The sequence below is a fragment of the Hyaloscypha bicolor genome (assembly GCF_002865645.1).
Source record: "Hyaloscypha bicolor E unplaced genomic scaffold K444scaffold_191, whole genome shotgun sequence".
Classification (NCBI taxonomy): Eukaryota; Fungi; Ascomycota; class Leotiomycetes; order Helotiales; family Hyaloscyphaceae; genus Hyaloscypha; species Hyaloscypha bicolor.
The window spans coordinates 169,635-193,316 of NW_020194693.1; the positions used below are offsets into that span (position 1 = coordinate 169,635).

The 23,682-nt window shown below is 44.6% G+C and overlaps 7 protein-coding genes across 7 annotated transcripts; 3 read left to right on the forward strand and 4 right to left on the reverse strand.

The window, feature by feature from the left end:
- The first annotated feature begins 54 nt into the window (after positions 1-54).
- On the forward strand, positions 55-908 carry K444DRAFT_294408 (uncharacterized protein). The gene is made up of 3 exons (XM_024871674.1): positions 55-438; positions 493-567; positions 616-908. The coding sequence occupies exons 1-3, from the start codon at positions 159-161 to the stop codon at positions 714-716; spliced, it is 456 nt and encodes a 151-aa protein (XP_024726103.1). The 5' UTR covers positions 55-158; the 3' UTR covers positions 717-908.
- On the reverse strand, positions 805-1,926 carry K444DRAFT_638712 (DUF410-domain-containing protein; the record flags this gene model as incomplete). Its single annotated transcript, XM_024884297.1, has 3 exons — positions 805-1,453; positions 1,524-1,817; positions 1,883-1,926. The coding sequence occupies 3 exons, from the start codon at positions 1,924-1,926 to the stop codon at positions 805-807; spliced, it is 987 nt and encodes a 328-aa protein (XP_024726104.1).
- Positions 1,927-2,552: 626 nt separating this feature from the next.
- K444DRAFT_622768 (Pet127-domain-containing protein) lies at positions 2,553-6,570 on the reverse strand. Its single transcript, XM_024882160.1, has one exon. It carries the CDS (start codon positions 6,530-6,532, stop codon positions 2,777-2,779), a length of 3,756 nt encoding a protein of 1,251 aa, XP_024726105.1. The 5' UTR covers positions 6,533-6,570; the 3' UTR covers positions 2,553-2,776.
- A 606-nt stretch (positions 6,571-7,176) lies between these two features.
- Positions 7,177-8,890, reverse strand: K444DRAFT_648900 (kynureninase; the record flags this gene model as incomplete). The annotated part of the gene is made up of 3 exons (XM_024885517.1): positions 7,177-8,142; positions 8,343-8,695; positions 8,746-8,890. 3 exons carry the CDS (start codon positions 8,888-8,890, stop codon positions 7,177-7,179), a joined length of 1,464 nt encoding a protein of 487 aa, XP_024726106.1.
- Positions 8,891-10,068: 1,178 nt separating this feature from the next.
- K444DRAFT_622771 (uncharacterized protein) lies at positions 10,069-10,527 on the reverse strand. The gene has a single exon (XM_024882161.1). The coding sequence runs from the start codon at positions 10,399-10,401 to the stop codon at positions 10,198-10,200; it is 204 nt and encodes a 67-aa protein (XP_024726107.1). The 5' UTR covers positions 10,402-10,527; the 3' UTR covers positions 10,069-10,197.
- A 460-nt stretch (positions 10,528-10,987) lies between these two features.
- K444DRAFT_549341 (putative NAD-specific glutamate dehydrogenase) lies at positions 10,988-14,353 on the forward strand (the record flags this gene model as incomplete). The annotated part of the gene is made up of 3 exons (XM_024876448.1): positions 10,988-11,204; positions 11,381-12,328; positions 12,378-14,353. 3 exons carry the CDS (start codon positions 10,988-10,990, stop codon positions 14,351-14,353), a joined length of 3,141 nt encoding a protein of 1,046 aa, XP_024726108.1.
- A 2,125-nt stretch (positions 14,354-16,478) lies between these two features.
- Positions 16,479-17,675, forward strand: K444DRAFT_622774 (RmlC-like cupin). The gene has a single exon (XM_024882162.1). It carries the CDS (start codon positions 16,656-16,658, stop codon positions 17,439-17,441), a length of 786 nt encoding a protein of 261 aa, XP_024726109.1. The 5' UTR covers positions 16,479-16,655; the 3' UTR covers positions 17,442-17,675.
- The last annotated feature ends 6,007 nt before the right edge of the window (positions 17,676-23,682 follow it).

The following is a 23,682-nucleotide window of genomic DNA, read 5'->3' on the forward strand; positions in this document are numbered from 1 at the left end:
GTAGAAGAAGGATGGAAAGATGAGGTTCAAAGGGATTTCCTACCCCACAATCTCCAAGCGAGCCTCGTCAAGCCTTGCCAACAACATCAACAAACCTCACCATAACCTAACATTGTTTTCCCCTTCACCCCTACACTCGCTCAAATACACAAACCAAAATGCCAGAACGCCGACACCAAGCAACAACCAGCAACTCAAGCAACCGCTCCACCAACAACGTGCGCCGCAACCTCTTCCACCAACACCTCAGCCGGCGCCCCACGACCTCCTCGACCTCCACATCTGCCGAAACGCTGCGGCTGGACGTAGAGCCCGAGTCCGACACCTCAGATATCGTGATACGGGATAAGAATGGGGAGTTCGAGATTGGGGATCCGCCGATGCAGTCGTTTGATGAGCAGGAGGAGGGAGGGAACGGGGATGCGCAGGAGGATGAGAGTATGTATTATCTCTGAGGAAGGGAAGGGAAAGGATTATGCTGATTTGGCACAGAGGAGAGACAGAGGTTGGCAGATGCGGTGAAGCTTCATCAGAGGGATAGGAATCGAGCTCCTAGTGAGCCTGCTGGTGGGACAATTCACATCTGCCTTGGTATTTGAGTGCTGATCTTGGTAGAACTCCTCGAAGCCGTACGAGCCAGTATGCGTGCGAAGGTGGCGGGGTTAGCAGAAGACAACTGGATGTACGAAGCAGAAGAGGAGCAGATTGTTCGATAGCACTCCATACTTTTGATTTTTGCGGCATAAGATACCCAGGCGTTACGAAACAGGTTGCTTGGAAAGCGTAGCATAGGTAGAATACAGTCTAGTCTAGACCTTCAGCAGCTGGAGCTGAAGTACCCACACGTTTTGGCTGTTGCTTTGCAGGAGCACCCCCCATTCCACCGCCAAACATACTTCCCATCATATCCAGCAGCGGATTCCCTTGTCTCGGTCTCTGAATCCCAAAGTACATCTCACCCACGGAGGTCAATGCCTCGTCCCAGATCCCTACTTCCTTGATATGCTCCGCATACTTCTTATTCAACTGCCTAAACAGATCTGCAGTGCCCTTCTGCACAGCCAGCAATAGCAAGCCCAAGAAATTGAGCAACGGCAAGCTAGGATAGATCTTGATATCCGAAGCCGTGCTGCTCACATCCTGCACGGCCAGCCCCGTATTCGCCTCCGTCAATCGACTGGTAAACAACCTCAGCGACTTCCTCGCATCCCTCACATTGCCCACAAGTAGGTACGGGAACACCGCTCTCGCGGCATATAACGCCGCGGTGTGAGAATCGTCCTGGGTGTACCATTCATATTCCAGCTTCGCGAAGACATCTGGAGAGTCCTTCGTTCCAAGCGTGAGGTGTCGTTCAGCCTCATACGCATCGTGCTCTTCTGCATACAGAGATCCGGCTACATGATGCAATTCCGGCTCACCAGCAGGGTAATCGCCGCATTTGGAAGACCATCTACATCCATTCAATTAGCCCAGTCGCTCCCCTACCCCTCACTTAACCGCAGAAAAAAGAGAATACATACCCAATCATCTCCCCAACAAACGTCTTCCTCGTTGGCTCCTCCGGATCAAACAACCTGAGCAACACCAACAGCTTCCCCTTATTCCCCGCATCAGGCCTCAGCTCCGCCTGCTTATACACATCGATCAGGAAGATGCCCAAATCGCCTCCGGAGCCGCCTTGGCCTGCTTTGAGAAGGGATTGCGAGACCGAGAACAGGATGTCGATGGCGGCGTCCCAGGTCTTGGATTTGATGTACCGCGCGGCGACGACGCGGGTTTGTTGCTGCGCTTCGTAGAATTGGCCTTCAGCGATTCTGGCGAACAGGATGTGAGTTTGCGAGCCGGGAGCAGGAGAGCAGAAGGGATTGGGAGAACATACTTTTCTTGCAGGCGCACAATGATCTTTTCGATTTTGGCCGACATTTTGGTGGTGCTGGCCCTGATGGGGTGGGAGGAGAGAGGAGAGCTGCGAAGAAGACAAAAAGGCTGGCTGGCTGGCTGGCGAACGAAATCTTGGTTGGCGAGGCTGATGCAGCTTGCGAGGCACCACAAAGAAAACGGAATTATTAACCTTTCTCTCAATTCAAAATACCTGAGATTTCTCTGTTCAATAATCTGGAACATATTCTCGAATCATCTCCTCAAGTTTTTCACCGATTTGTTTTATACATCATTCACCAAATGGAAAATCGGAGTTGGCTCATTGCCGAGTTCGTTTCCAAGTGGGGCCTGCTTACTTTGAAGGTTTGATAAATTGAAATAAGACAAATTTTGGGAGCAATGCTCTTATTCGTCGCACTCTTGGTTTGTACGTCCAGAATTGAACTCCACTTTGAACGTGCCTCCCTCTAACGCAATCTTATAGAGTGGTAAAATCAGCGCTTCCCATACTCTCTTCTATAGTGAGGTGTGTGCGCTGGCCCCGGGTTCGGTGAGTCTTGAAAGCAGAGAGAGGTGTAAAAGTGAATTGTGTTCTGACTATGAGAAGATTCCCGGAGGGTGCAGAAGTGATCTTGAATGATTTTTTTTTGATTTCTTTGCTAAGCGAGGCCCAATACGTTGCTGGCACCTACACGGAACATATATACACACGATAGGATTATCAGATTATGAGTGATGAGTCTTTTGTACATTACTTCTTTATTTTACACACCTTTGTTCCAAATCTGACCAATCGCCATTTTAATCATAACACAATGCCCATTATGCCACCTATTTTACACCCGCCACCCTATGCAATCAATCACAAAGAAAATTCCCATCCACATGAAGCTCACTCCTCCTTCCCCTGATGCCAGACATCCCTATCCTTCGCCCTCATCTCCTTCCCCCCCTTAACCCCCAAAGTCTTAACGGGCAGCCGCTTCTCAATCTTATCCTGCTTGTCCCTCCACACGCGTCCCTTCTCATTCATCTTCTTAATACTCTCAATAAAAGTATTATTCCACGCATTCTTGGCACTCAGATCCAAACTCTTCGTCAATGCTTTAAATCTCCTCGCCTTCGTCATCTCGTACAATTTATGCGCGCTCTCGAGTTTCTCGACTTCAGATAAAGCGTACTCGACGTCCCACTTCTCGTGGCCTTCGAGAGATTCCGGGCGCTTGACGTACTTGTTGTTGACCTTGTTGCGGATCACGAGCGTCATGGCGAGGAGGGGATTTTTCGTGGCCTCGGTGGCTTCCCCGTCTGTGGATTCACTGGCTTTATTGCTTGTCTTCTTGGCTTTATTGCTTGTCTTCTTGGCTTTATTGCTTGTCTTGGCTTTATTGCCTCTCTTCTTGGCTTGGTGGGCTTTGCGTTTAGCGTATGCTGCTTTTACAGCCTCTTTAATTGTGGAGCCGCTCAACGTTCCTGCTGCTGTGAGTTTGGCAATGTCGTTATTGATGTTAGGTGGCTCTGGGTCAGCTCTGTTGCTCTCTTCATCGGCAAGAGTTTCTTCTTCGTCGCCAATGATTTTGAGCCAGTCCGCTTCCTCGAGATCTTGAGCTACGATCTCTTCGGCTAAGGTTTGCTCTTCAACATCCCGTTCCTGTAAACTTTCCGACTCTTCCGTCTCTTGGAGATCATCTAACAGGTTTTTTTCTGCTGTATCTTGCTCCTCGAGGTCCTGTTCTTCGAGACTTTCATCCGACTCCGCCGCATCATCTGCGAGGGTTTCGTCAATAATAGTCTGCTCGTCAAGGTCGTTGCCTTCCAGATTCTCATCTCCATCTTCAACTACAGCCCCTTCGCTTTGTTCATCGTGACCCTCGTCTTCCTCTAGGATTTCCTCGTCTTGCCCCTCTTCCTCTTCAAGAGTTTCCTCGTCGCCGTCTTCCAATTGTTCAATCAGCACCTCATCTTCCTCATCATCTTCCTCATTCTCCTCCCCATCTTCAAAAGTAGTCGTAGCCAGCAATTCCTCCGCCTTATACTGCTCTTGCATGACCAACTCATCCAACCCAGACTGCATCTTTGCCTCCTCCGCATTCTCAATACCAAGCTCATCCTGCTGCATCTCCTCCTCGACCTTTGCCCTCAGTTTCGCCCATTCAGCCTCCTTCTGCTCCTCCGTCAACTTCGAAGTAGTAACTCCAAGTACCTCCCTCTCAAACTCCTCAATCTTCAGCTTATTCGTCGCCTGAATCCTCTCGACGTCCTTCTCAGCAACCGGCTCAGCGAAAATGTACATAAACGGCGTCGCGCTATCTCTCGTCTCAAAGTGCAGACGAAGCGACTGCTTTGGGAACTTAGCAGTCGCTCGATCAAGCACACGATTCAGTAACTCCAAGCTCAGCTTGAACTCGGAATCTCCGATTGCAGTGTTGTCCGTGCCATGCAGCGCGTAGTCCATTTCTGGGAGACTGATGTACTGGAAGCCGAAAATCCGCTCGGTGTTATGGAAGGCGACGAATATGCCGTCCATACGGCCCATTCTGACCTGGAGCGAATACTTCAGAAAAGCAGAGCGGATCATGTCGTAGTACTCCCGCTCGAAAGACTCCCATTCACCGTGACGGCCGCGGATCTGGTACCCTCTCCCTTCTTCAAAAGCGGAGGTGTCCATGCGGACAGAGATCACGGCTCTGGTTTTGAGATCGAACATACCAGTGCCCGGCAGTCTAGGATCATGAGCATCTAACTGGGATCTCAGTAGAAAGTCTCCCATAGTCGTGTAGTGAAATGGCTCGGATTCGTTCCGTTGCTCTTCCGAAATCTGGTCCGAGTTTGCCTTCCGATACTTCTCAAAGTCGTCGGTTGACAGAGTGAGAAGTTTCTCCATCGATTTGCCGAGCATCATCAGGATGTTGGAGTCGTCGTACTCCTTGTCAGCATCGATGGCATAAGTCCCATCTCTCCAACGTAAGAATACTGCAACTGGACCACGCTGCAGGGCGGTAAATGTGTTGAACTCAACAGGGAACATTTGTGATAGAATACCAGTGGTGATTGGCCGCCACTGGGACAGCAGAAAATGGAAATGCCCTAGCGCAGCTGTCATGCTGGACGTCGATCCGGTATACTTCTTCTCCTCTTCCTTGGCCTTTGAGAGAAGCGTCTTGTCGCGAGAAGAAGTGATATACTGCTTCAAAGCGTTGAAGTCAAATTCGCTGACGGGCATAATAGTCTGCAAATAAGGATCGAAATTGAATACTCGAGATCGAGGATCTTGGAGGTGATAGACTCCAGGGTTGAACAGGACTCTTTCCAGGCCATAAGCCAAGCTTGGAACCTCGAGTGGCTCCTTGTCAATGGGCACGAGCTGGAGCTCGTTCGCCTTGATTGTCTCGATTTCATGTTTAGTGGTTCCTCTTGCCGCTGATATGGGGCCGGGCTTCTCGCTCTGTATTGGTGCTTCCGTTGTTGGTCTCACGCGTCCCCTGACAGGCGCAGCTGAAGGGGCTGCTACGAGTGTCGTACTCTTACGTTTGGCAACAGCAGCCGAGGGGGTTTCCACTGTCGTCAGGTTGAGTAAAGCATGAGAGGCTCTGGTGCTAATAGAAGGTCTCAGCAGCTTCCTGAGAACTTGTTTCTCCTCTCGTGACAGTCGCCCAGTCTTAATCAATTTGAACAGTGTCCTCCTTCTCGTTGATAATCTCCTTTTGAGTAAGTTCTCACTTGGCCCCCCCGGAATATCCTCCGCTTGGGTTGTTGAGGCGTACTCTTGGAACTCTCGAACCTTCTTCTCAATCTCTGGGTATTTTGCTAAGAAGGCGGGAACTGCAGAAGAATCTGGATTTGTCGGGTCTGTACGCGTCCTAAGACAAAGGACGGTCGTCTTCTTATCAGCGTTCCCGACAACACCCTGGGCTTCCTGGTCCCCTGTGGAAGGTTTCTCCTCGCCCTTCTCTGTCATATCCGTGGACTTATGACCGACTACGCTTCGAAAACAGGGCCTTGCCTCCCTTACGGCCAACTGTCGAACCAGCGAAGACAACCCCTCAGTTTTTTTTTCATCGCTCTGCTTCTTGGCCTTTGATGTCTTGGAAGTGGCCTTCTTGGTCTTCGGCGCCTTGACAGTATCCTTCTTGGCCTCACCAGTCTCAGCAGCTTTCTTCTCCTTTCCCTTCACCATCTGCGCAAGTTCCAGCCTTCGTGCCACCCTCGATGTTCGAACAGCAGCAGCATTCCCCTTTACCGTCTGCGCAACCCGGTCTCTGCGGCTGAGGACAACTTCTTGCTCTACAGCCAACGCCAACGACTGTCTCAAGCCTTTCAATGCGCTCTCCGAGTTCGATAGCCTTCGCCCCTTGGGCTTCTTTCCTTTCCCCAGCCTCTGCCCCTCGGCACTATCTGCAACGGCGGCAGCCTTTCCATCTTCAGCAGCTTCCGTCTTCGGAGTTTCGGCAGGCTCGATGGCCTCGTTGGGGGGTTGGGCATCGCTGGAAGTGGAAGTGGAATAGAAGGACAAAACTCGCCGCGCGCGATCAGCTCCACCTGCTTGAAGGGGGCCGGGAGGAGCATGCGTGAGGGCATTGTGCAGACATGATGAACATATGTAAGCTTTCCTGGCTCTCGAGCTCCTGCGGGATAATGTCGCGAACATAGGACTTGGCAGGCGTGGAGGCTCGTGGAGTTTCCGCGTTGCTCTGAAGTCTGAACTTTTTTTTCGCGTGATTGCGAGATTTCGTTTTCAACTCATGATCTTGACAGGGATCCGCAGCTGCCGTGGACAGGGGTCAAACTCCCCTTACTTTTGACTAGGACTCGAATTACTAGGTTTATTATTATTCTAAACTCTAAGTGATAAAGTGAGAAAATAAGGCTTTCTCTTAAACAACTTTCCTTTTACAAATCTTCCAAAAGTTAGCTTGGATTTCTCCCTAGAAACAATATCTCCAGGTTGACGATTCACTTCTTCGGCGTCACCAGATATGGTGAAGAATTTTGCAAGAGCAGAATCTGGAATCCGCTCAATCTTGGCCAGTCAAATGCGGGGTATTGTTCATTAATTGAGTTGAACTGTGAGAGGAAAGTACAATAGTACATCTTAATTATGGAGAAATTTCGGTCTTATTTGAAGAGGGCTCGGACATTCGACTTTAGTCTCACCAGGAAGTAACAACACGGCTCAGTAGCTTTACCTGAAATAAGTGAGGAAGTGTACAGGAGAAGGTATTCATAACAAGTGGGTGATCTACTAATGCAAAATTTATATCCTTCCTTTGTAAGTACATTATATATCCTCACTCAACTCGTCTTCTCGAACTCCCTCGTCCCCTCAGCCTTCACCTCGCCTCCCTTAGCTTTAACAGCAACCTGAACCGCTTCCCTAAACGCTTCTACAAACTCCCAACAATCCCCAAAACTATTATACAGTGGCGCAGGCGCCACACGAATAACATCCGGTCTCCGCTCATCAACCACCACGCCCTTCTCCTCTAACTCCTTCATAACTACATCCAGCAAGCCATCTTTTAATTTCAAACTAAGCTGGGCTCCTCTCCCTTCTTTCTCCTTGGGGGTGATAATCTCAAACACCTTCTCTTCATAAGCTCCCATATTCAAAAGCAAATTCTCAAGGTAAGCAGTAATCTTCAGAGATTTTTCTCGGAGATGGCCCATTCCCCCAGCTTTCTCAAAGACTTCAAGCGAAGCTGTCAAACTCGTGATATCCAAAATACTCGGATTCGAAAGCTGGAAGCCTGCCGCGCCGGGGATTGGCACGAAGCGATTATCCATCGCGAATCGCGAGCTCTTGTCGCTTCCCCACCAGCCACTTAACCTTTTACCAAACTCCTTCTTCCCATCTCCAGCTTCGGAAGTTGAGACTTTGCTATTGTTTTCATGGACGAAGAAACCACCAGCTGCGCCGGGGCCGGAATTTAGGTATTTGTAGCTGCACCAGACTGCCGCGTCGACGTTCCAGTCGTGCAGCTGGAGAGGCACGTTCCCGACTGCGTGTGCGAGATCCCAAATTATGAAGATGGAGTGGGAGTGCGCGAAGGCGGTTATGGCCGGGATGTCGAGGAACTGGCCGGTGTAGTATTGGATTCCGGGGAGAAGGATGAGGGCTGTTGTGGAGGCGTGCTCGGTAATGACTGATAGAATTTGGTCCGTTGTGAGCGTGGAGTTGGCGAGGGATGGTGGTTTTATGGTGACTAGAGATGTAGAAGGGTCTAAGTTATGGTGAAGAATCTGGGACTCTGCTGCGAACTGGAAGCTATTAGATGAAGCTTGACGGGTTTGTCTCTGAACATGTGATAAATTTGCCCATGCTCCGTGAAGTTTTACCAGCATTCCTGAAGAGTATATGGCTCTATTTTCAAGCAGCGGTTCAGAGCTACTTACCCTTGCTTGCTCCCAGTCACTGAACTGGTCTCGATCATCGGCTTCCAAAAGGAAATATGACTCACGTGATCTGATGGGAATGCTTGGTTCTCGATAATGATCTTATGCCGGCCATTAATATCAGGCTTGTAGAAAGCAGACATAAGAAGATGTAGATTCGCAGTCAATGTTTCCATAACAGCAACCTCGGACACTTGGGCGCCAACAATGGGGGCAATTGCCTCGGAAGCCCGGATATCTGCATCCAACCACGTTGGCAGAGGAGATTCATTGAGAGGTTTGAAGTGCCCAAAAACCCCTTGTGAAGCCCAAGTACTAAAGTACTGCTGCATGCGAATCGATGTCAACCTAGGTTGCAAACCCAACGAGTTCCCGCACAGATAGACAGAAGCATTGAGTGATGACGAGTCACTTGATTCTACAATCCTTCAGCACGAGGAACGTAACATTGGAAGCAGCATTTCTTACCTGCTTCCGGCAAAGATTTAGCCTTCAATTGAGCTTTGGAGGGGATGAGGAATTCGGGCCTAAGATGGCGAAGAGGGTCTCGGGCATCAAGCGACACTGCATATTCTCTGCTCAGCACGTGCAGGTTCTGGTCAAGGGATGCCATGGCTGAAACGTAATGGCAACTTCAGCTAATTTGGTGCGTGTTTGACAGCTGAACGTTATTTTGAGTTTACTAGAGAGTGGTGAAGTCTCTAACGGATTCGGGTACCGTATTCGGGGCGACGGGAACGGGAGTTTTGGCGGACACGTGAAAGTGGCAACTACCCTTAATAAAAGGGGCTCGGCATGTGGCTAAGGTTGGGGCCGACCTTATCCCTAGCAACCGTGAACTCTGACTGGGATGTGTCTAATTGAAGAAAATAAAAAAAAGGGGAAAGGAGAGCTCGGAGTCACAATTGGCATTGAATTCCAAATGGCAAAGTTACTTAACATTAGCCTGGTATAACATGCCAGCAATTACCGTCTCTTGGTAAACTCGTCTCCCTGACTCAGGAGACTGGCCTGGTTGGCCTTTGCAGCAAGCAAGCATGCAAAGCGGTCTTTTGATGGCGATATCCAGCGGTGTAGATTCTGGAAGATTGGACACGTCCCCCGAGGGTTCAGACGCTGGCCCAAGCGGACAGCGGTATTGAAGCAATCGTGGCCTGGACAAATCTCCCCCGTCAGTTGACAGAGTTTGAGAGGAGGGGAAGGAGGCAGGGAGGGAGGGAGGCGAGGCGAGGCGTGATGGGCCGGTTGGCACGGCGAGGGCGAGAGGTGCATTGAGCTATGTGGTAATAGCAACTGCAACTCGGTGTCATGAGATGTCGCAAATTGTGATGTATCTGGGACTCTTACGTTTGGCGCTGGCAATAAGCTTCTCCCTCTGGAGTCTGATATAGTTTTCATTACCCCCGTGAAATCCTGGAGGAGTCTAGGCGCGGGGTCAGTTTAGTCACGGCCGCCCATCACGGGACTCGTCTTCACCGTGGCTGCCACTGCCGTCTGCACCATCTGCACCGCCGATGGTGTGGCGGGCAACCCCTGCCCCATCGTGCAGCCCGTAGCCAAGACACGAGGGCACACGAGGTCGCACACCTGAAATAGACACGAGCGGAATGCGCTAGTCCGGAACAGGAAATTAGCGGGCTCTTTTGGGTGCGGGCTAGGCTTCTTTCTGGTCAAGGCCAGGCCCCCCCCCCTCGCTCTGCCTTGAATAACCGGCTCTCTGGGGCGGGGCACGAGGGTCGAGGGTCGAGGGCGTCACTCAGGTACGGAAACTTTTTCAGTTGCATCATCGAGAAATGGACTAACAACCCCATTTGAGAGCATTGCTTTGCATTGCTTAGCATTCGCTCTCGCCTGATATATAAAACCGCCGTCTGCTGTTAAATGGCTCATCGTTCCCCTCCTCGCTCATTGCGCAAGTATTCAGAGTTCATCCATTGAAACACCCGTCCCAGCTTTCAGCTTACTGCCCCTCGTCCTGGTCTCCCTCCCTCCTTTCTTAATCTCCTGTCCTTGTCCCTGACGGCAGCGGAGGCCCTCACGTTCGCCTTGCACGCTACTTGTCACATTCGTTGCGGCTCCCGAGGCATCTGGAAAGTCAGATCTGCACTTAAAACTTCGGACCATTTCCCCCAGTCGCCTGCTCAGCACGACAAAGATCTTGCGCAACCTCCCCAGCCGCTACCCGGTCACACAAATCGTTCGAGCACCTCCAGGCGGATAGCAGTCGCACAGGTACGAACTGTGCTGCCGGTACGTTGCTTTTAACCTTGGCTTCCCCATTCCACAAGCTTTCTTATCGCTCCTATTAGATTTACCGTAACAAGGGGCTCACCGCTGGCAGTCAAGGGAAACCTGTACCAATCCGCCGACCTCGCAGAGATACCGCCTCGTACGCGTGCAGCCGTGCGACTCATCGAGACCTCGTCAGGAGTAGGGAGCCAAAAGTACGTGCTTGAGTCCAAGATAAAAGCCGGGCAGTTCGCTCCTGGGCTCTTCCCCCTCCCCTTCCTCACTCCAGTGTCATTCTTTCTTTTGAGGTCTTAGCAAACTCTCGGGCCAGCATACCAACACAATGACGGAAACATTAACTCTGAATTCTGCTGACCTTATGGGTCCTACCTTTCAGTTTCCTGACTACGCGGAGAAATTCCCCGAATACTTCGAATCTATTGACGTTCCGTTCCCCGAGGACATCGACCCCCTCGACGATATGGCGAGCCTCGAAGTCCCTACCTCCCCACTATCCCCCGTCAACAAAATTATCAAGGATGTAGTTGCAACTCCCGACCGACACCCATCTCCTCAACCGACTCATTTCAGCGTACCATATAAGAATGGCAATGGCAATGGACACCGAGTCCTGCGCTCTGCCACTGTGGGATATATTGCTCCAGAATTTAAGGGCAAGAAGGCGCAAATGCTCCAGGGTAAGTCACGATTCTTCAGTTGGAATATTATTGCAAGAATGAAGCTGGACTCTACTAGTTGAGCCCAATCAGTCTCACATTATTTATATCTCTTAATCACCCTTCCTTTTCTCGACTATTCGGTTCCTTTTCTACACTTGCCGCAAGCAATTTAGACGTATGCTAAATGTTCAAAGTTAAGGGGAAAATTGAGGAAGCTTCTTGGATCCCTGATCCTATGATCGATGAGCAAATAAACTGGTTCTACAATGAGCTCGGAATCGACGATGTCTACTTTCAACTGGAGAATGTCGATGCCATTGTGAGCCATGTTACTTCCCTCTATGCCGCCAAGATTGCTGCTTTTGCCCGCAAGGACAAGAGAGATGAAATTAGATTGGACATGGAAGCCGCTGATCACGCAATCTACATCGATACTAGTGAGCCCGGTATCAGCAATATCAGTGGTCCTCGATATGAGCACAGACTCGAGAAGAAATACCTCGATGCCTCCACACAGAACTCAAGTTACCGTGTGGAGACTTTCCGGTCGCCAACAAATCTGTCTGGCACTACTGCTTCAAAGTCAACCATGCGCTGCTATTTCGTTTACCAATGCATGTTTGTTGACCCAAAGGCGGCACCCACCGAGACGCGACTTGAGGTTATTGCAGACCGGATGTTCCTTGCCAAGGCTACGAAGAATACAAAACAAATCTACCAAGAGATCATCGACTTGGCAGTCTCCAGAAATGGCCCCGTGATTGAGGTATTTGACATTGAGGGCTCTAAGGAGAAGAGACTCGTCGTTGCGTTCCGTCGTAGGACAGCAGCAGGCATGTTCAGTGCTCTCTCGGACTTGTACCACTACTACGGTGTGACCAGTTCCAGAAAGTACGTCGAGCAATTCAGCAATGGCATCACTGTCATTTGTCTCTATCTCAAGCCTGCGGCAAACTTAGAATCCAAAAAGTTTCCGCCACTCGAGGCCTCTATTCACCAGATCACCAAGGAGATATCGTTACTTTACTGCATTCCTCAGAACAAATTCCAGGCTTTGTTTGCTTCTGGTAGATTAAGTCTTCAAGAGACTATTTACGGACATTGTCTCTGGGTGTTTGTCCAGCATTTTTTGAACCGTCTTGGTAAGCGAACTTCCCTTCTAATATATCATCAAAACTAACAGATCTTTAGGCTCCGACTATGCCTCTTTGGTGTCGGCTTTGGACAAGGACAGTAGCGCCCACGTAGAGATTCTCTCGAATATCAAGCGACGCCTGAGGACTGAGACGTTCACTGCTGGCTACATCTTCGAGATCATCGAGTCCCATCCTGAGCTGATTCGTACTCTGTATGCCTCCTTCGCCAACACCCATTTGACCCTCGGGCCGGGTTATGTCGAAGATTGGGTGCCTCCCGCGCCGTCAGCTGAGGTCCTATCCGATAAAGAGATCGGGGACTTAATCACCAGGACGGTCGATAACGAGCACGAGGAGATGGTCATGAACGCATTCCGAATCTTTAACAAAGCCCTTCTCAAGACCAACTTCTATACCCCTACAAAGGTTGCGCTGAGTTTTCGTCTCGACCCGGCTTTCCTCCCCGAGATTGAGTATCCTCAACCTCTCTATGGAATGTTCTTAGTCATTAGCTCTGAGAGTCGAGGCTTCCATCTTCGTTTCCGTGATATCGCGAGAGGAGGAATCCGCATTGTCAAGTCCCGGAATAAGGAAGCCTACTCCATTAACGCTCGATCCATGTTCGATGAGAATTATGGTCTTGCGAACACCCAGCAGCGCAAGAATAAGGATATCCCCGAGGGCGGCTCTAAGGGTGTTATCCTGCTTGATGCCGCGCACCAAAACAAGGGCAGTGTTGCTTTCGAAAAGTACATCGACAGCATTATGGATCTTCTCCTCCCAGCTGCTTCGCCAGGTATTAAGAACCCGATTGTGGATCTCTACGGCAAGCAAGAGATTCTTTTCATGGGCCCTGATGAGAACACTGCAGACCTCGTCGATTGGGCAACTGAGCACGCTCGGAAGCGTGGTGCACTTTGGTGGAAGTCCTTCTTCACTGGCAAATCTCCAAAGCTTGGTGGTATTCCCCATGACGCTTATGGCATGACTACCCTGTCAGTCCGTGAGTTTGTTAAGGGTATCTACCGGAAGCTTGAGCTGGACCCTAGCAAAGTTCGGAAGATGCAGACTGGTGGGCCCGACGGTGACTTGGGAAGCAACGAGATCCTCCTTAGCAATGAGAAATACACCGCGGTTGTTGATGGCAGCGGTGTGTTAGTGGATCCTAACGGAATTGATCGCAACGAACTCATTCGACTTGCCAAGAAGCGTGTCATGATCTCTCAATTTGACATGACGAAGCTCTCGGAGGCCGGATACCGTGTGCTTGTCGATGAGAACAACGTCAAGCTGCCATCTGGCGAGCTTATAAACAACGGAACACTTTTCCGCAATACCTTCCACCTCCGAGATTCTGGGTTGACTGACTCCTTCGTCCCTTGCGGTGGCCGACCCGAATCTATCGACCTCTCAAGCGTCGGCAAATTGATCAAGAACCACAAATCCACCATCCCATACATAGTTGAAGGCGCAAACCTCTTCATCACCCAAGACGCCAAGCTCCGTCTCGAAGCCGCCGGCTGTATTCTCTTCAAGGACGCCAGTGCCAATAAAGGCGGCGTCACCTCGTCTTCCCTCGAAGTTCTGGCCTCCTTATCCTTCGACGACGAAGGCTTCGTGCAAAACATGTGTGTTGGCGCCGACGGCAACCCGCCGGAATTCTACCAAGCCTACGTCAAAGCCGTCCAAGAGAAGATCAAGGACAACGCTCGCTTGGAATTCGAGGCTATCTGGCGTGAACACGAATTAACCAAGATCCCGAGATCAACGCTCAGCGACACTCTGAGTGTGGCTATCACCAAGCTAGACGAAGAGCTGCAGGGGACAGATCTGTGGAAGAATGAGAAGTTGAGAGGATCGGTGTTAGCTGATGCACTGCCGAAATTGTTGCTCGATAAGATTGGCTTGGACTTGATCATTGAGAGAGTCCCCGACAATTACCTCAGAGCTATCTTTGGTAGTTACCTTGCTTCGAGGTTCGTGTATGAGTTTGGTAGCCAGCCCAGCCAGTTTGCGTTCTTTGACTTGTAAGTTTCCCCCTTCCCTTCCCTTCCCTTCAAGTACCACGAAACTAACTTAACTAGCATGTCACAACGCATGGCATCCGTCCAGTAAAACTTGACGAATCATAGTTTTGGAGCATTTCAATTTTCGGGATACGGGAGGGAGTTTGCTTTTGCTTTCGTATGCATCATATCACGGACAAAACGAAAACACGAGACACAAAACACAAAGTCTCTTTGGTGGGATAACGTAGCGTTTTTTGCTGATTGGTTTGCTGGTGTTGAGTGAGTACTGGGTCATTGCTGGGCAAATAGAGAAAAGTGCCTCGTATACATATGAGATTCATTTTCATTGGGGAAACTTGATATTTCTTTGCCTGTGGTGCAAAAGAGGCTGTGCCTATTAAGCTAGAGTATTAGAGTATGCAATATAGAGGGAATAGATGGCATATATTTCTATGATAAATAAGTTGGATCCACTGAAGTTAAGCAGATACGCTGCTTACTGTAACGCTTCAAATCTTCAAGAGCTGCCAAGAGTGTCTTCACATTTCTGTGCCACAATCATGCGTAATCAGAGAGATATTTCAACAACTGGAAGGTTTGAACGTCTGAACCAACTTCCTCTTTATGTTGGAAGGCCAAGTAAAGAAGTTAAGAGGTACGGATAAGAAGGTTTTCGTTGTCCATCTGCCTGTGTTGTGTCAATATCGCGGGTAGCGGAGTGACGGTCTGGACGAGTGACTGGTGCCCTGCGCCTGACAGCTGGGTGCTTACCCTGAGATCGCCGCATTGTTCCAGATAACTTGAGTGAGTTTGCTTCACTCAAATACCCATCTTGTGTTGCATTTTGAACTAGAGAATTTTGTTGAATGGAGAAGCTGGGTTGAAGTGCGACTTCAGCGAATGGTAGCGTTTGTTGGAACTTGGATGAAACTCGAGTTATCTGCGGAGGAGCAAAATATACTTATGGGATGGACAAAAAGCTCTGGTTCAACAATGGTGATGATAGTACTGTGTTTGAGGCTGCTAGACCTCACTTTGAGTTTGTGATTGCAAAAAAAATCGGGGATGGAGGAAAAGTGGTGCGATGGTTGATTACTTGTGGTCTGGGAGTAAGTCCACCTGCTCGCCTTTTGAGTGATTATATGAGGCTGATCTTGAGATGCAAAATCATTGGTCACACAGCCGATGGTTACCCATTCCGCGGACAAGCTCCTGGCAAAGAAAATCACTTTGTCCTTGCTGGGTACAATGGAGGTGGCATGCCTCCCATCTTTTGAACAGCAAAGCGCATTACGAAGATGATTCGTGAGGATGTGCCTTTTGAGCAAAGTGGCATTCCGAAGATTTTCAAGATTACGGAAGAACGATTAAAGAAGGACGTCGAGCCGCGAGTCTAGTTATGTTGTCCATTAGACTACCTGTCTAACATGGTTCAGGTTGGCAGATTCTACCTTCCAATTTCAAGACTTTCGCCCGCTCACCGGTTCGGAAAGGGCAGACCAACTTATGTGAATCCTTGTTATCCTTGTTTTTGCATTCGCAACTGTGCCTTGACTGTTCCGCAGGATCAAGAATATTCATCAGAACTTCCTCCTCAAAGAGAGTCATGTGCATCAGGCAGATTCTAAGCGCTGTGAGGTTCAATCCTCTGTTCGGATGACAAGATTTCCGGTTGTTGGTCAAAGGAGGATCCTCATCCTCATAGTTGTCATCTCACCATTGGACGCGATTTCTGTTTCTTGCAGGGCGGCCACATGTTGGCTTTGCCGTTGGATGTGCCTCTCCGGAAGTGTTTCAAGACGAAGAAACATTTGAGTGGCTGGTGTGGCTGGTGACAAGGGTCCGCTCGATTTAGGCGTCGCCATCCAATCTTTTGGTGTTTTGATTCGTCATAGTTGCTTGGAATCTCTGTGGCTTGATTTGAGAGGCGTTTGCTATCCCTGCTGCAGCAAATCACGATACAGTACCTGGATCCCTTTTTAAGCCCGCCCCTGCGCTATGCGCTGCCCTGCAGGCTCAGCCACCTCACCCCCGAAAATAAGCGCCAAAATCTGACACGACGCAGCCTCAACGGCTTCTTTGACGCCGACAACACAAGCGAACAGAGGAGGCACAGCATCCTCGAAATAACCTCAAAATGTTGCTTACCACCGCAAGTGTTGGAGGCAAGCTCAGATCTCTATATAATAGATTGTCCCCGCGATGTACTCAATCTCCATCAGACAATCAAACATCCAACAGCGTCTTCTCATTTGTGAAGCCTTCTCCTAGTTTTCCCCATCTTCCGTCTTCCGATCTCCTCAGCCAACTTCCAAACTACCAATATGCTTTTCACTCAAGTCATCGCCGCTGCCATCTTGGCTTCCCTCTCTCTTGCTGCCCCCACATCGTCCTCCGGCAAGAACACAACCACAACATCCACGACAAGCATTGCTTCTCCCCCAGCAACACCAGCACCCTCCTCTTCAACCCTCTCCCTCACACAACAACTCTTCCTCGCCGACACAGCAGCCGACCGCATTGCACTCCTGCCAGAAGACAGCCAATTCGTCTTCGACTTCGGCAACCCAGCACTCAAAGGCAAGGGTGGCAAGGGTGGAGATCTCATCGCCGCGAACCGCAAGACCTTCCCAGCACTCGTCGGAACCGGCAGCGGAATGGCAGTCGGATTCTTGGGTCCTTGTGGCTTCAACACACCTCACGTTCATCCTCGCGGCACTGAGCTCCAGATCGTCACCTCTGGCCGCTTGGTCACTGAGATGCTCCCTGAGAACGGCGTCTTCAATAACAACGCTGCCGCGGATGGCCGACGACTCATCACCAACACAGTTACCACAAATCAAATGACACCGTTCTATCAAGGCTCTGTTCATGCTCAGTTCAACCCCGACTGCACGCCTGCTACATTTGTCGCAAGCTTTAATAGTGAGGACTTTGGCGCTGGCCAGGTCGCTGACGAGCTGTTCGCTATGAGCGCCGACGTCGTGTCTGCTGCTTTTGGGCAAGCGGTCGACGGAGCCGATGTCGCCAAGTTCAAGGGCGCTATTCCAGCAACCATCGCGAAGGGTGTTGAGATGTGCCTCAAGCAGTGCGGCATTGCCAAACGATAGTTTTGAGTTGCATTTTTATTTTTACTTTTTTAGACTTGTTGACATAGCGATCGGTTTTTGCATAGCGATCGGTTTTTGCATAGCGATCGGTTTTTGCATAGCGATTGGTTTCTGCATAGCGGTTGGTTTCTGCATAGCGATCAGTTTCTGCATAGCGATGGCGATTTAGCATTTACACAGGCGTTTCTGTTGTATTATTATTAGACTTGTATACATAATGCTCTCACATCTGAAAGAAATAATACATATTTGATCATTATAATCAGAACAATCCACTGCCTTGTGAAAGTAGCCAGGGGGCTAACTGAATGAGACTCAGATTGAGATTTCTGGCCCCTGCACTACGCTCTCGTCATGAGCCATGGATCCCTCAGGTACCCGTTCGTACCTTCCGTTCCTTACCAGAGCAAACCACGGGACCCCAGAAAGTATATCTGCCCCAAACCAAAACCTCGGAACCCACTAAATCACTAGCCCCGCACTACTCTTCTCTCACACAAACTCAAACACCTCCCACCACCCCTCCAATTTGCCTCTCCCCTCCTCAAAAACCCTGGATCTACAGTCCTGGATACGCTAGATGGGATCCCCGCTTTCTTATAATTTTTAGAGGTAGGGGTGGGGAGGAATAGGTGGATAGAGGGGGATGAAGAGCTGCTTACGTACACTTCGAGGTTTTTAGCGTGGAGCGCGACTTGCAACGATTCAGGGGCTTGGGGGTGTGGGTTCGGACCGATACGGAGACGGGTAGGAGAGGTGAAAACTGGGGCTGTAGGTATAGGGCTAGATGGTTTGGGCAGATTTCGAGTGAGCAACTAGGTAAGATGAATGTTTGTGAGAGTGGTGGTTGGGTGGGGTTGAGGCACGGGAAAGCGGGAGGGCGTTGAGCGATCTTTGGGCAACAATGCAACATCAGTGGGGAAATCATGGTGTGGGGATGAGGTAGATTCCTCAAAAATGAATTCTCGCTTTTATGAAATAAGCTTTGGTAAAGTTTCATGGGCTGCCTTCCCTTTGTCCTCGTTGACGCTAAAATTGCAGTGCTGGTTGAGCGCATGACTTTTGCGAACCACTATGCCATGTTTGTGAGAGTTCTCGCAGAAGCTAAAATTGCAGTGCACGTTTTCACACGCTGTCCCCCTTGCAGGTTTGTGAGTGTCTCGTTGACGCTAAAATTGCAGTGAATAATATGCTAGGATCCTCACACGTGGTTTTTACACGTGGTCCCCTTGCAGGTTTGTGAGTGTCTCGTCTCGTTGACGCTAAAATTGCAGTGCTGCCTTAGAAGGTATCACCCAACCGCCCAAACCCCCTTTCCGCTCAACTTGGATTTTGGAGACCTTCACGCCACAAAATCGAAAATTAATGTGATATTCGCAATATTTCGAGTATTCTCTATAATCTAGCAAATTTTTAGAATTTTCCAAAGACTTTGAAAAATCGAGAAAATTTTGGTGGGGTAGACGTGGGCGGAAAGGGGGTTTGGGCGGTTGGTGGGTGATCCCTTCTAACCTGACGAGTACCGCCTCAACCTTACGAGTACCAGTAGACCTGCCCTTGCAGGTGCTTCGCACACTTGCGAACCGTTTGCCTTGCTGGTGAGAGCGGTGGGACTTGAGTGCCATCAAAAAGGATTAATTCCTGAATAGCATGGAAATTGATTGAGTTATTCATAATTACGCCGCCACAAGACAAGTTAAGCATCCACATCCCCAGCTGGTTCATTCGAAATAACTCACGTGATAATAATCTACTTGGCTCATCTGGACGAATTTTACGAAGATATTTCAGCCAAATACCTTTCACAGATTTGGCCTTTCATCGAACTAGGTCTCCCTCATATGTTATCACCTGTGAGATGTCCAATTGATAGGTACGGCTGCAGAGCACGTGATCCAGAAAGGGGACAGTTTTGCCGAAAATAAGCCATACGAGTATATGCACATCGACTTCGTAAGACGAGCATTCTCCAACTTTCCCTAGGTGTAATGATTGATATTTTTAAACGGCTGCCTGTCGGTTCACATGAATCACCAGGTATCGAGGATCTGCCGGGTGGGTAAGGGATTGCAAGGGTCCCTCGACGTTTATCATCTCGCCCAGCTTCGCGACTTCCTAAGCTCTTGTCGAGGAAGAAGAAGAGATCAAAATATATGCATTTTGATGGACGAACCGCCACTGCCTCTTAAGGAGGCTAGTATGAATGCCACTGACTAAGATACAGAAGGTCTGGTCCTTCCTATAATATCTCTCTCCCCTAGAACAAGAAAAAGCTACTCCCGCAGTAGCTATAATTAATCTATTTATATAAAATAATAAATAATAAAAAAGAAACTTCCTATCTATTTAGAGTACTAGTTACTAAAGACTAGTTCTAGCTATAAATAATTACTTAAGTTTATCTATAACTAAATTATAGTATCTAGTATTCTATAGAACTAATCTAACTAATAAAGACTAGTAAGTATTTATCTAATTAATAAAGACTAGAAAAATATTTAATCTATAGTAAAAAATATATTAGATAGTAAAAAATATAAAAAGATAAAGATCTAATAGTATTATTCTCTAATTAGAGAATATCTATATAAGAATTATAAAGAAAGAATTACTATGGAAACCATAAATATAAGTAAGAAAGAATTATAGCTTAGGTTATCTTACTATATTCAGTAGCCAGATAATTAAATAGCTTCTTACTATTAATCTTGGTCTTAATAAACTTAACTATAGTAATATAATTAGCTAGTTAAGGTAAATTAAATAGAATATAGGCTACCTATATCTTTAATATCCGGTTATTAGTACCGGGGTCTGATTATTTCTATAGTTCTTTAATCTTGGGGGCTTTACTCTTTCTTGCCTTTTTCTATAGAACCTTAATAAATATAAAGTTATTAGTAATTTACTAGGAGAATCTTATTAGGGAGCTAGGTTTCTTTTTTTTCTATAATAAGGAAGTGGGACTAGTAATTTCTAGTATAAAGACTAGGATAGTATTATAGTTCCCTTAATTAAGTAAGAGCTTCTAAAATAGCTAGTTAGTATAATCTTTATCTGGTTTATAATAGCCGAGTTACGGAAATATCTATTATATAATATCTTGAGTAATAAGTAGGATTTCTAATATAATAATATTATTTTATCTTTTTAGAATATTAATTCTAATTATAGATCTCCCGAGAATATTATAGTCTAATTTATTATATATTATATAGGCGAGCTATTTATAAAACCTATAAAGAATTAAGAAAATAAATTCCGGAAATATATTAAGTATATTTACTAGATAAGAAATATCTTATATAAGTTTTTTGATTTTTTCTATATATATTTAGGCAAATATTAAAATATAAAAAAGAATATTAAAGATAGAAACCTGAGAATTATAGCTATAAGTAATAATATTTTCGAAAATAGTTTTTCTAATCTTTAGATTTATAATACTATAGTTCTAGTAATTATTAGAAATCTTAATTAGATTCTCTATAGGCTTATTAAAGGTACTAGATATTTCTAAGAGGCAGATATTTAATAGCTTAGGGCTCTTTAGGTAATATTTAGCCTTTTCGGGTTCTAGGAAAATAGAAACTAGCTTTTTTAGGTCTTATTCTATAATATCTATAAAGAAATAATACTAATTTATTAGTATATACTTAGTAATCTTAAATATCTCAAAATGGCTATTACTAAGAATAAGAATTTAGCTATTATAGTTCTTATTAAGGCAAATATATATAATATAGTTATCTCTATCTATTTTTCTAGTTTTCAGGTTAGGATAATTAATAAATATATATCTGGGTTAAAAGGTATTACCCTAGTTATAGTAATTTCTAAAAGAAAAGTAATCTAAATAGATATTTATTAGAAATTAAAAAAAGAGATTAACCTTAATATAAAGTTATAATATTCTAAGATAATTATAATCCGGGCAGATATTAATTAGGAGAGGGCTTTTCGAATTACTAATATAAGAAATACTAGTTTTACTATTAACTAGGATTCATTTTACTAATAGCTTAAATACTAAACTAATATACTATATAAGAATACTTTAGTTTTCTTAGTAAAATAGTTTACTATTAATATAATTATTTACTAGATTTATAAATAGGTCCTATAATTCTTTCTCTTCTTTAATTAGATCCTATAGAATACCTTTTACCTAGTTATTTCTATATTAGTACTTATATTTATTATATTCTAAATTCCTAGTATCTAGCTATTTTCTTAAATTAGTATATACTAGTAATATATTATAGACTATAATTAGCCCTATAGTAATATCTATTAATATTATAAAGGCGTTTCCGGCTAGGCTCTATTACTTCTTCTTAAGCTTTACTTCTACTAGCTTCTTAAGGGTTTTACTAAAGAATAATATAATAGAATTTATAGAAATATATAAATATATAAAAGTATATAAATAAGTAGAAATATATAAATAAATAAAAGTATATAAATAAATAAAGGCATATAAATATATAGAGTTTTATAAATAAATAGAAATATATAAATAAGAAAATTAATTTATTAGTTTATTAACTATTATAGTTATAAATATTTTAGTAATAATTACTAGCCTTATATTTAATAAGGCTAAGAATATGATTTCGGAATCTTTTTATATATAAATTTCCGTTTCCTATAAAATACTATTCTTATATATAAATATTTTAAATAAGATATCTAAATAGTTAATAGTATTAATATCTAATTAAGAGGTCTCTTTTAAACTTCTTAACTAGTATAGGAATATTTACTTTTAGCTTATTTCCTATTCTTTATTTCTTTATATTATATCCTATATAATAGATTTAGTAAAATAATTATCTATATTATTATTCTGGTATATTTCTTATTTCTTTATCTATAATTTTTTTAATAATATATCTCTTTTCTCTATTTATAAAAATTAATTCCGGTTCTGGGTTCTTTCTTTTATATAAATCTATATCTTTTAGTTCCAGGTATTTAATAAATATAACGAAATAAATACTTAGCTAGAATAATAGTTCTAATTTAAATAAAAGTAATATTATAACTCTAGTTACTTTATATAGGCTTATTTTATTAAAAGAGAACTTTATAAAGTTATTTAGGAACTTATATTTATTATTTACTTCTTTTACTAATTTTAAATAGATTTTATTTCTAATATAAATTTCTACTAGTTTCCTTTTTTTATTATAAATTATCTTTATATATACTTAAACTAATATAATAGTATTATAGGCCTCCTTTAATAAAGATTAGTATTTTTCTATAAAGTATTTAGTTTCCTTTTTAGTAAAAGAAATAGAAAATACTACTTATATTAGCTAAAAAAAGAACTATAATTTCTGTTTATATTATAGTTTATATAGAAAAAATCTAGTAGAGGTATTTAGTAAGATATTAAGAATAAATATTATAGCTAAAATTAGATTCTCCTATCCTAATTAGTTAAATTAACTATTAATAATATATTATATAGTATAGATAAAGATTTAGTTTAATCTTTCGAATTAGCTATCTACTTTAGTATAATAGAATATAATAAAGAAAAGCCTAGTATTTATAATATTATATAACTTCTACTAATATATAAAAGTAAATTTAGGATCTTTATCCGAGATTAAGTTCTTTAGAAAACTTATTTCTTTATATTTATTCTTATAGTATATTCGGGCCTAGTTTTCTCCGAATTAGATATCCTTTCCAGATATAATTTTAATCTATTTTATTAACTAGTTAGTTAAGAGAAAAACCGTATTATTCCCGTTTTTTAATTCAAAAAACCCGGTAATAAAATTCATATAAAGTATTAATAATTAATAACTAGAAATAGAAATAGATATAAGTTTATTATATAACTTATATATTACTGGTTTAGTAAACTAGTAAATCGGATAATTAAATATATAAGTATTTATTTTCTTCTTTAGCTATAATATAAAGATATTCTATTATAAGAAGTTATAAGTTCTATTTTCTCTAATATAAGCTTAATTATTATATATAATATATATAAATATAATCTATAGCTTATCTAAAATATAGAAGTATTTCCCTTTATTTAAATTCCAAAAATATAAAAGCTTAGATTATAAATCTAATTAGAAGAACTTAAAAATAATAATAGGCTTATCTTTAAAACTATCTTACTATTTTTATAGTATAATTTAATAAACTCTTCCAAAACTCCTATTTTGGGATATTTTAGTTACTATTTTTCAAATAAAGAATTTATTTATAT

Bases quoted from the DNA above. Each gene is read 5' to 3' on its own strand.
- K444DRAFT_294408 (XM_024871674.1), top strand. From the start codon at position 159: ATGCCAGAACGCCGACACCAAGCAACAACCAGCAACTCAAGCAACCGC. The intron at 439-492 runs GTATGTATTATC...GATTTGGCACAG, and splicing joins GGATGCGCAGGAGGATGAGA to AGGAGAGACAGAGGTTGGCA. The intron at 568-615 runs GTGGGACAATTC...TGATCTTGGTAG, and splicing joins AGCTCCTAGTGAGCCTGCTG to AACTCCTCGAAGCCGTACGA.
- K444DRAFT_622774 (XM_024882162.1), top strand. From the start codon at position 16,656: ATGCTTTTCACTCAAGTCATCGCCGCTGCCATCTTGGCTTCCCTCTCT.
- K444DRAFT_622768 (XM_024882160.1), bottom strand. From the start codon at position 6,532: ATGTTCGCGACATTATCCCGCAGGAGCTCGAGAGCCAGGAAAGCTTAC.
- K444DRAFT_622771 (XM_024882161.1), bottom strand. From the start codon at position 10,401: ATGGTCCGAAGTTTTAAGTGCAGATCTGACTTTCCAGATGCCTCGGGA.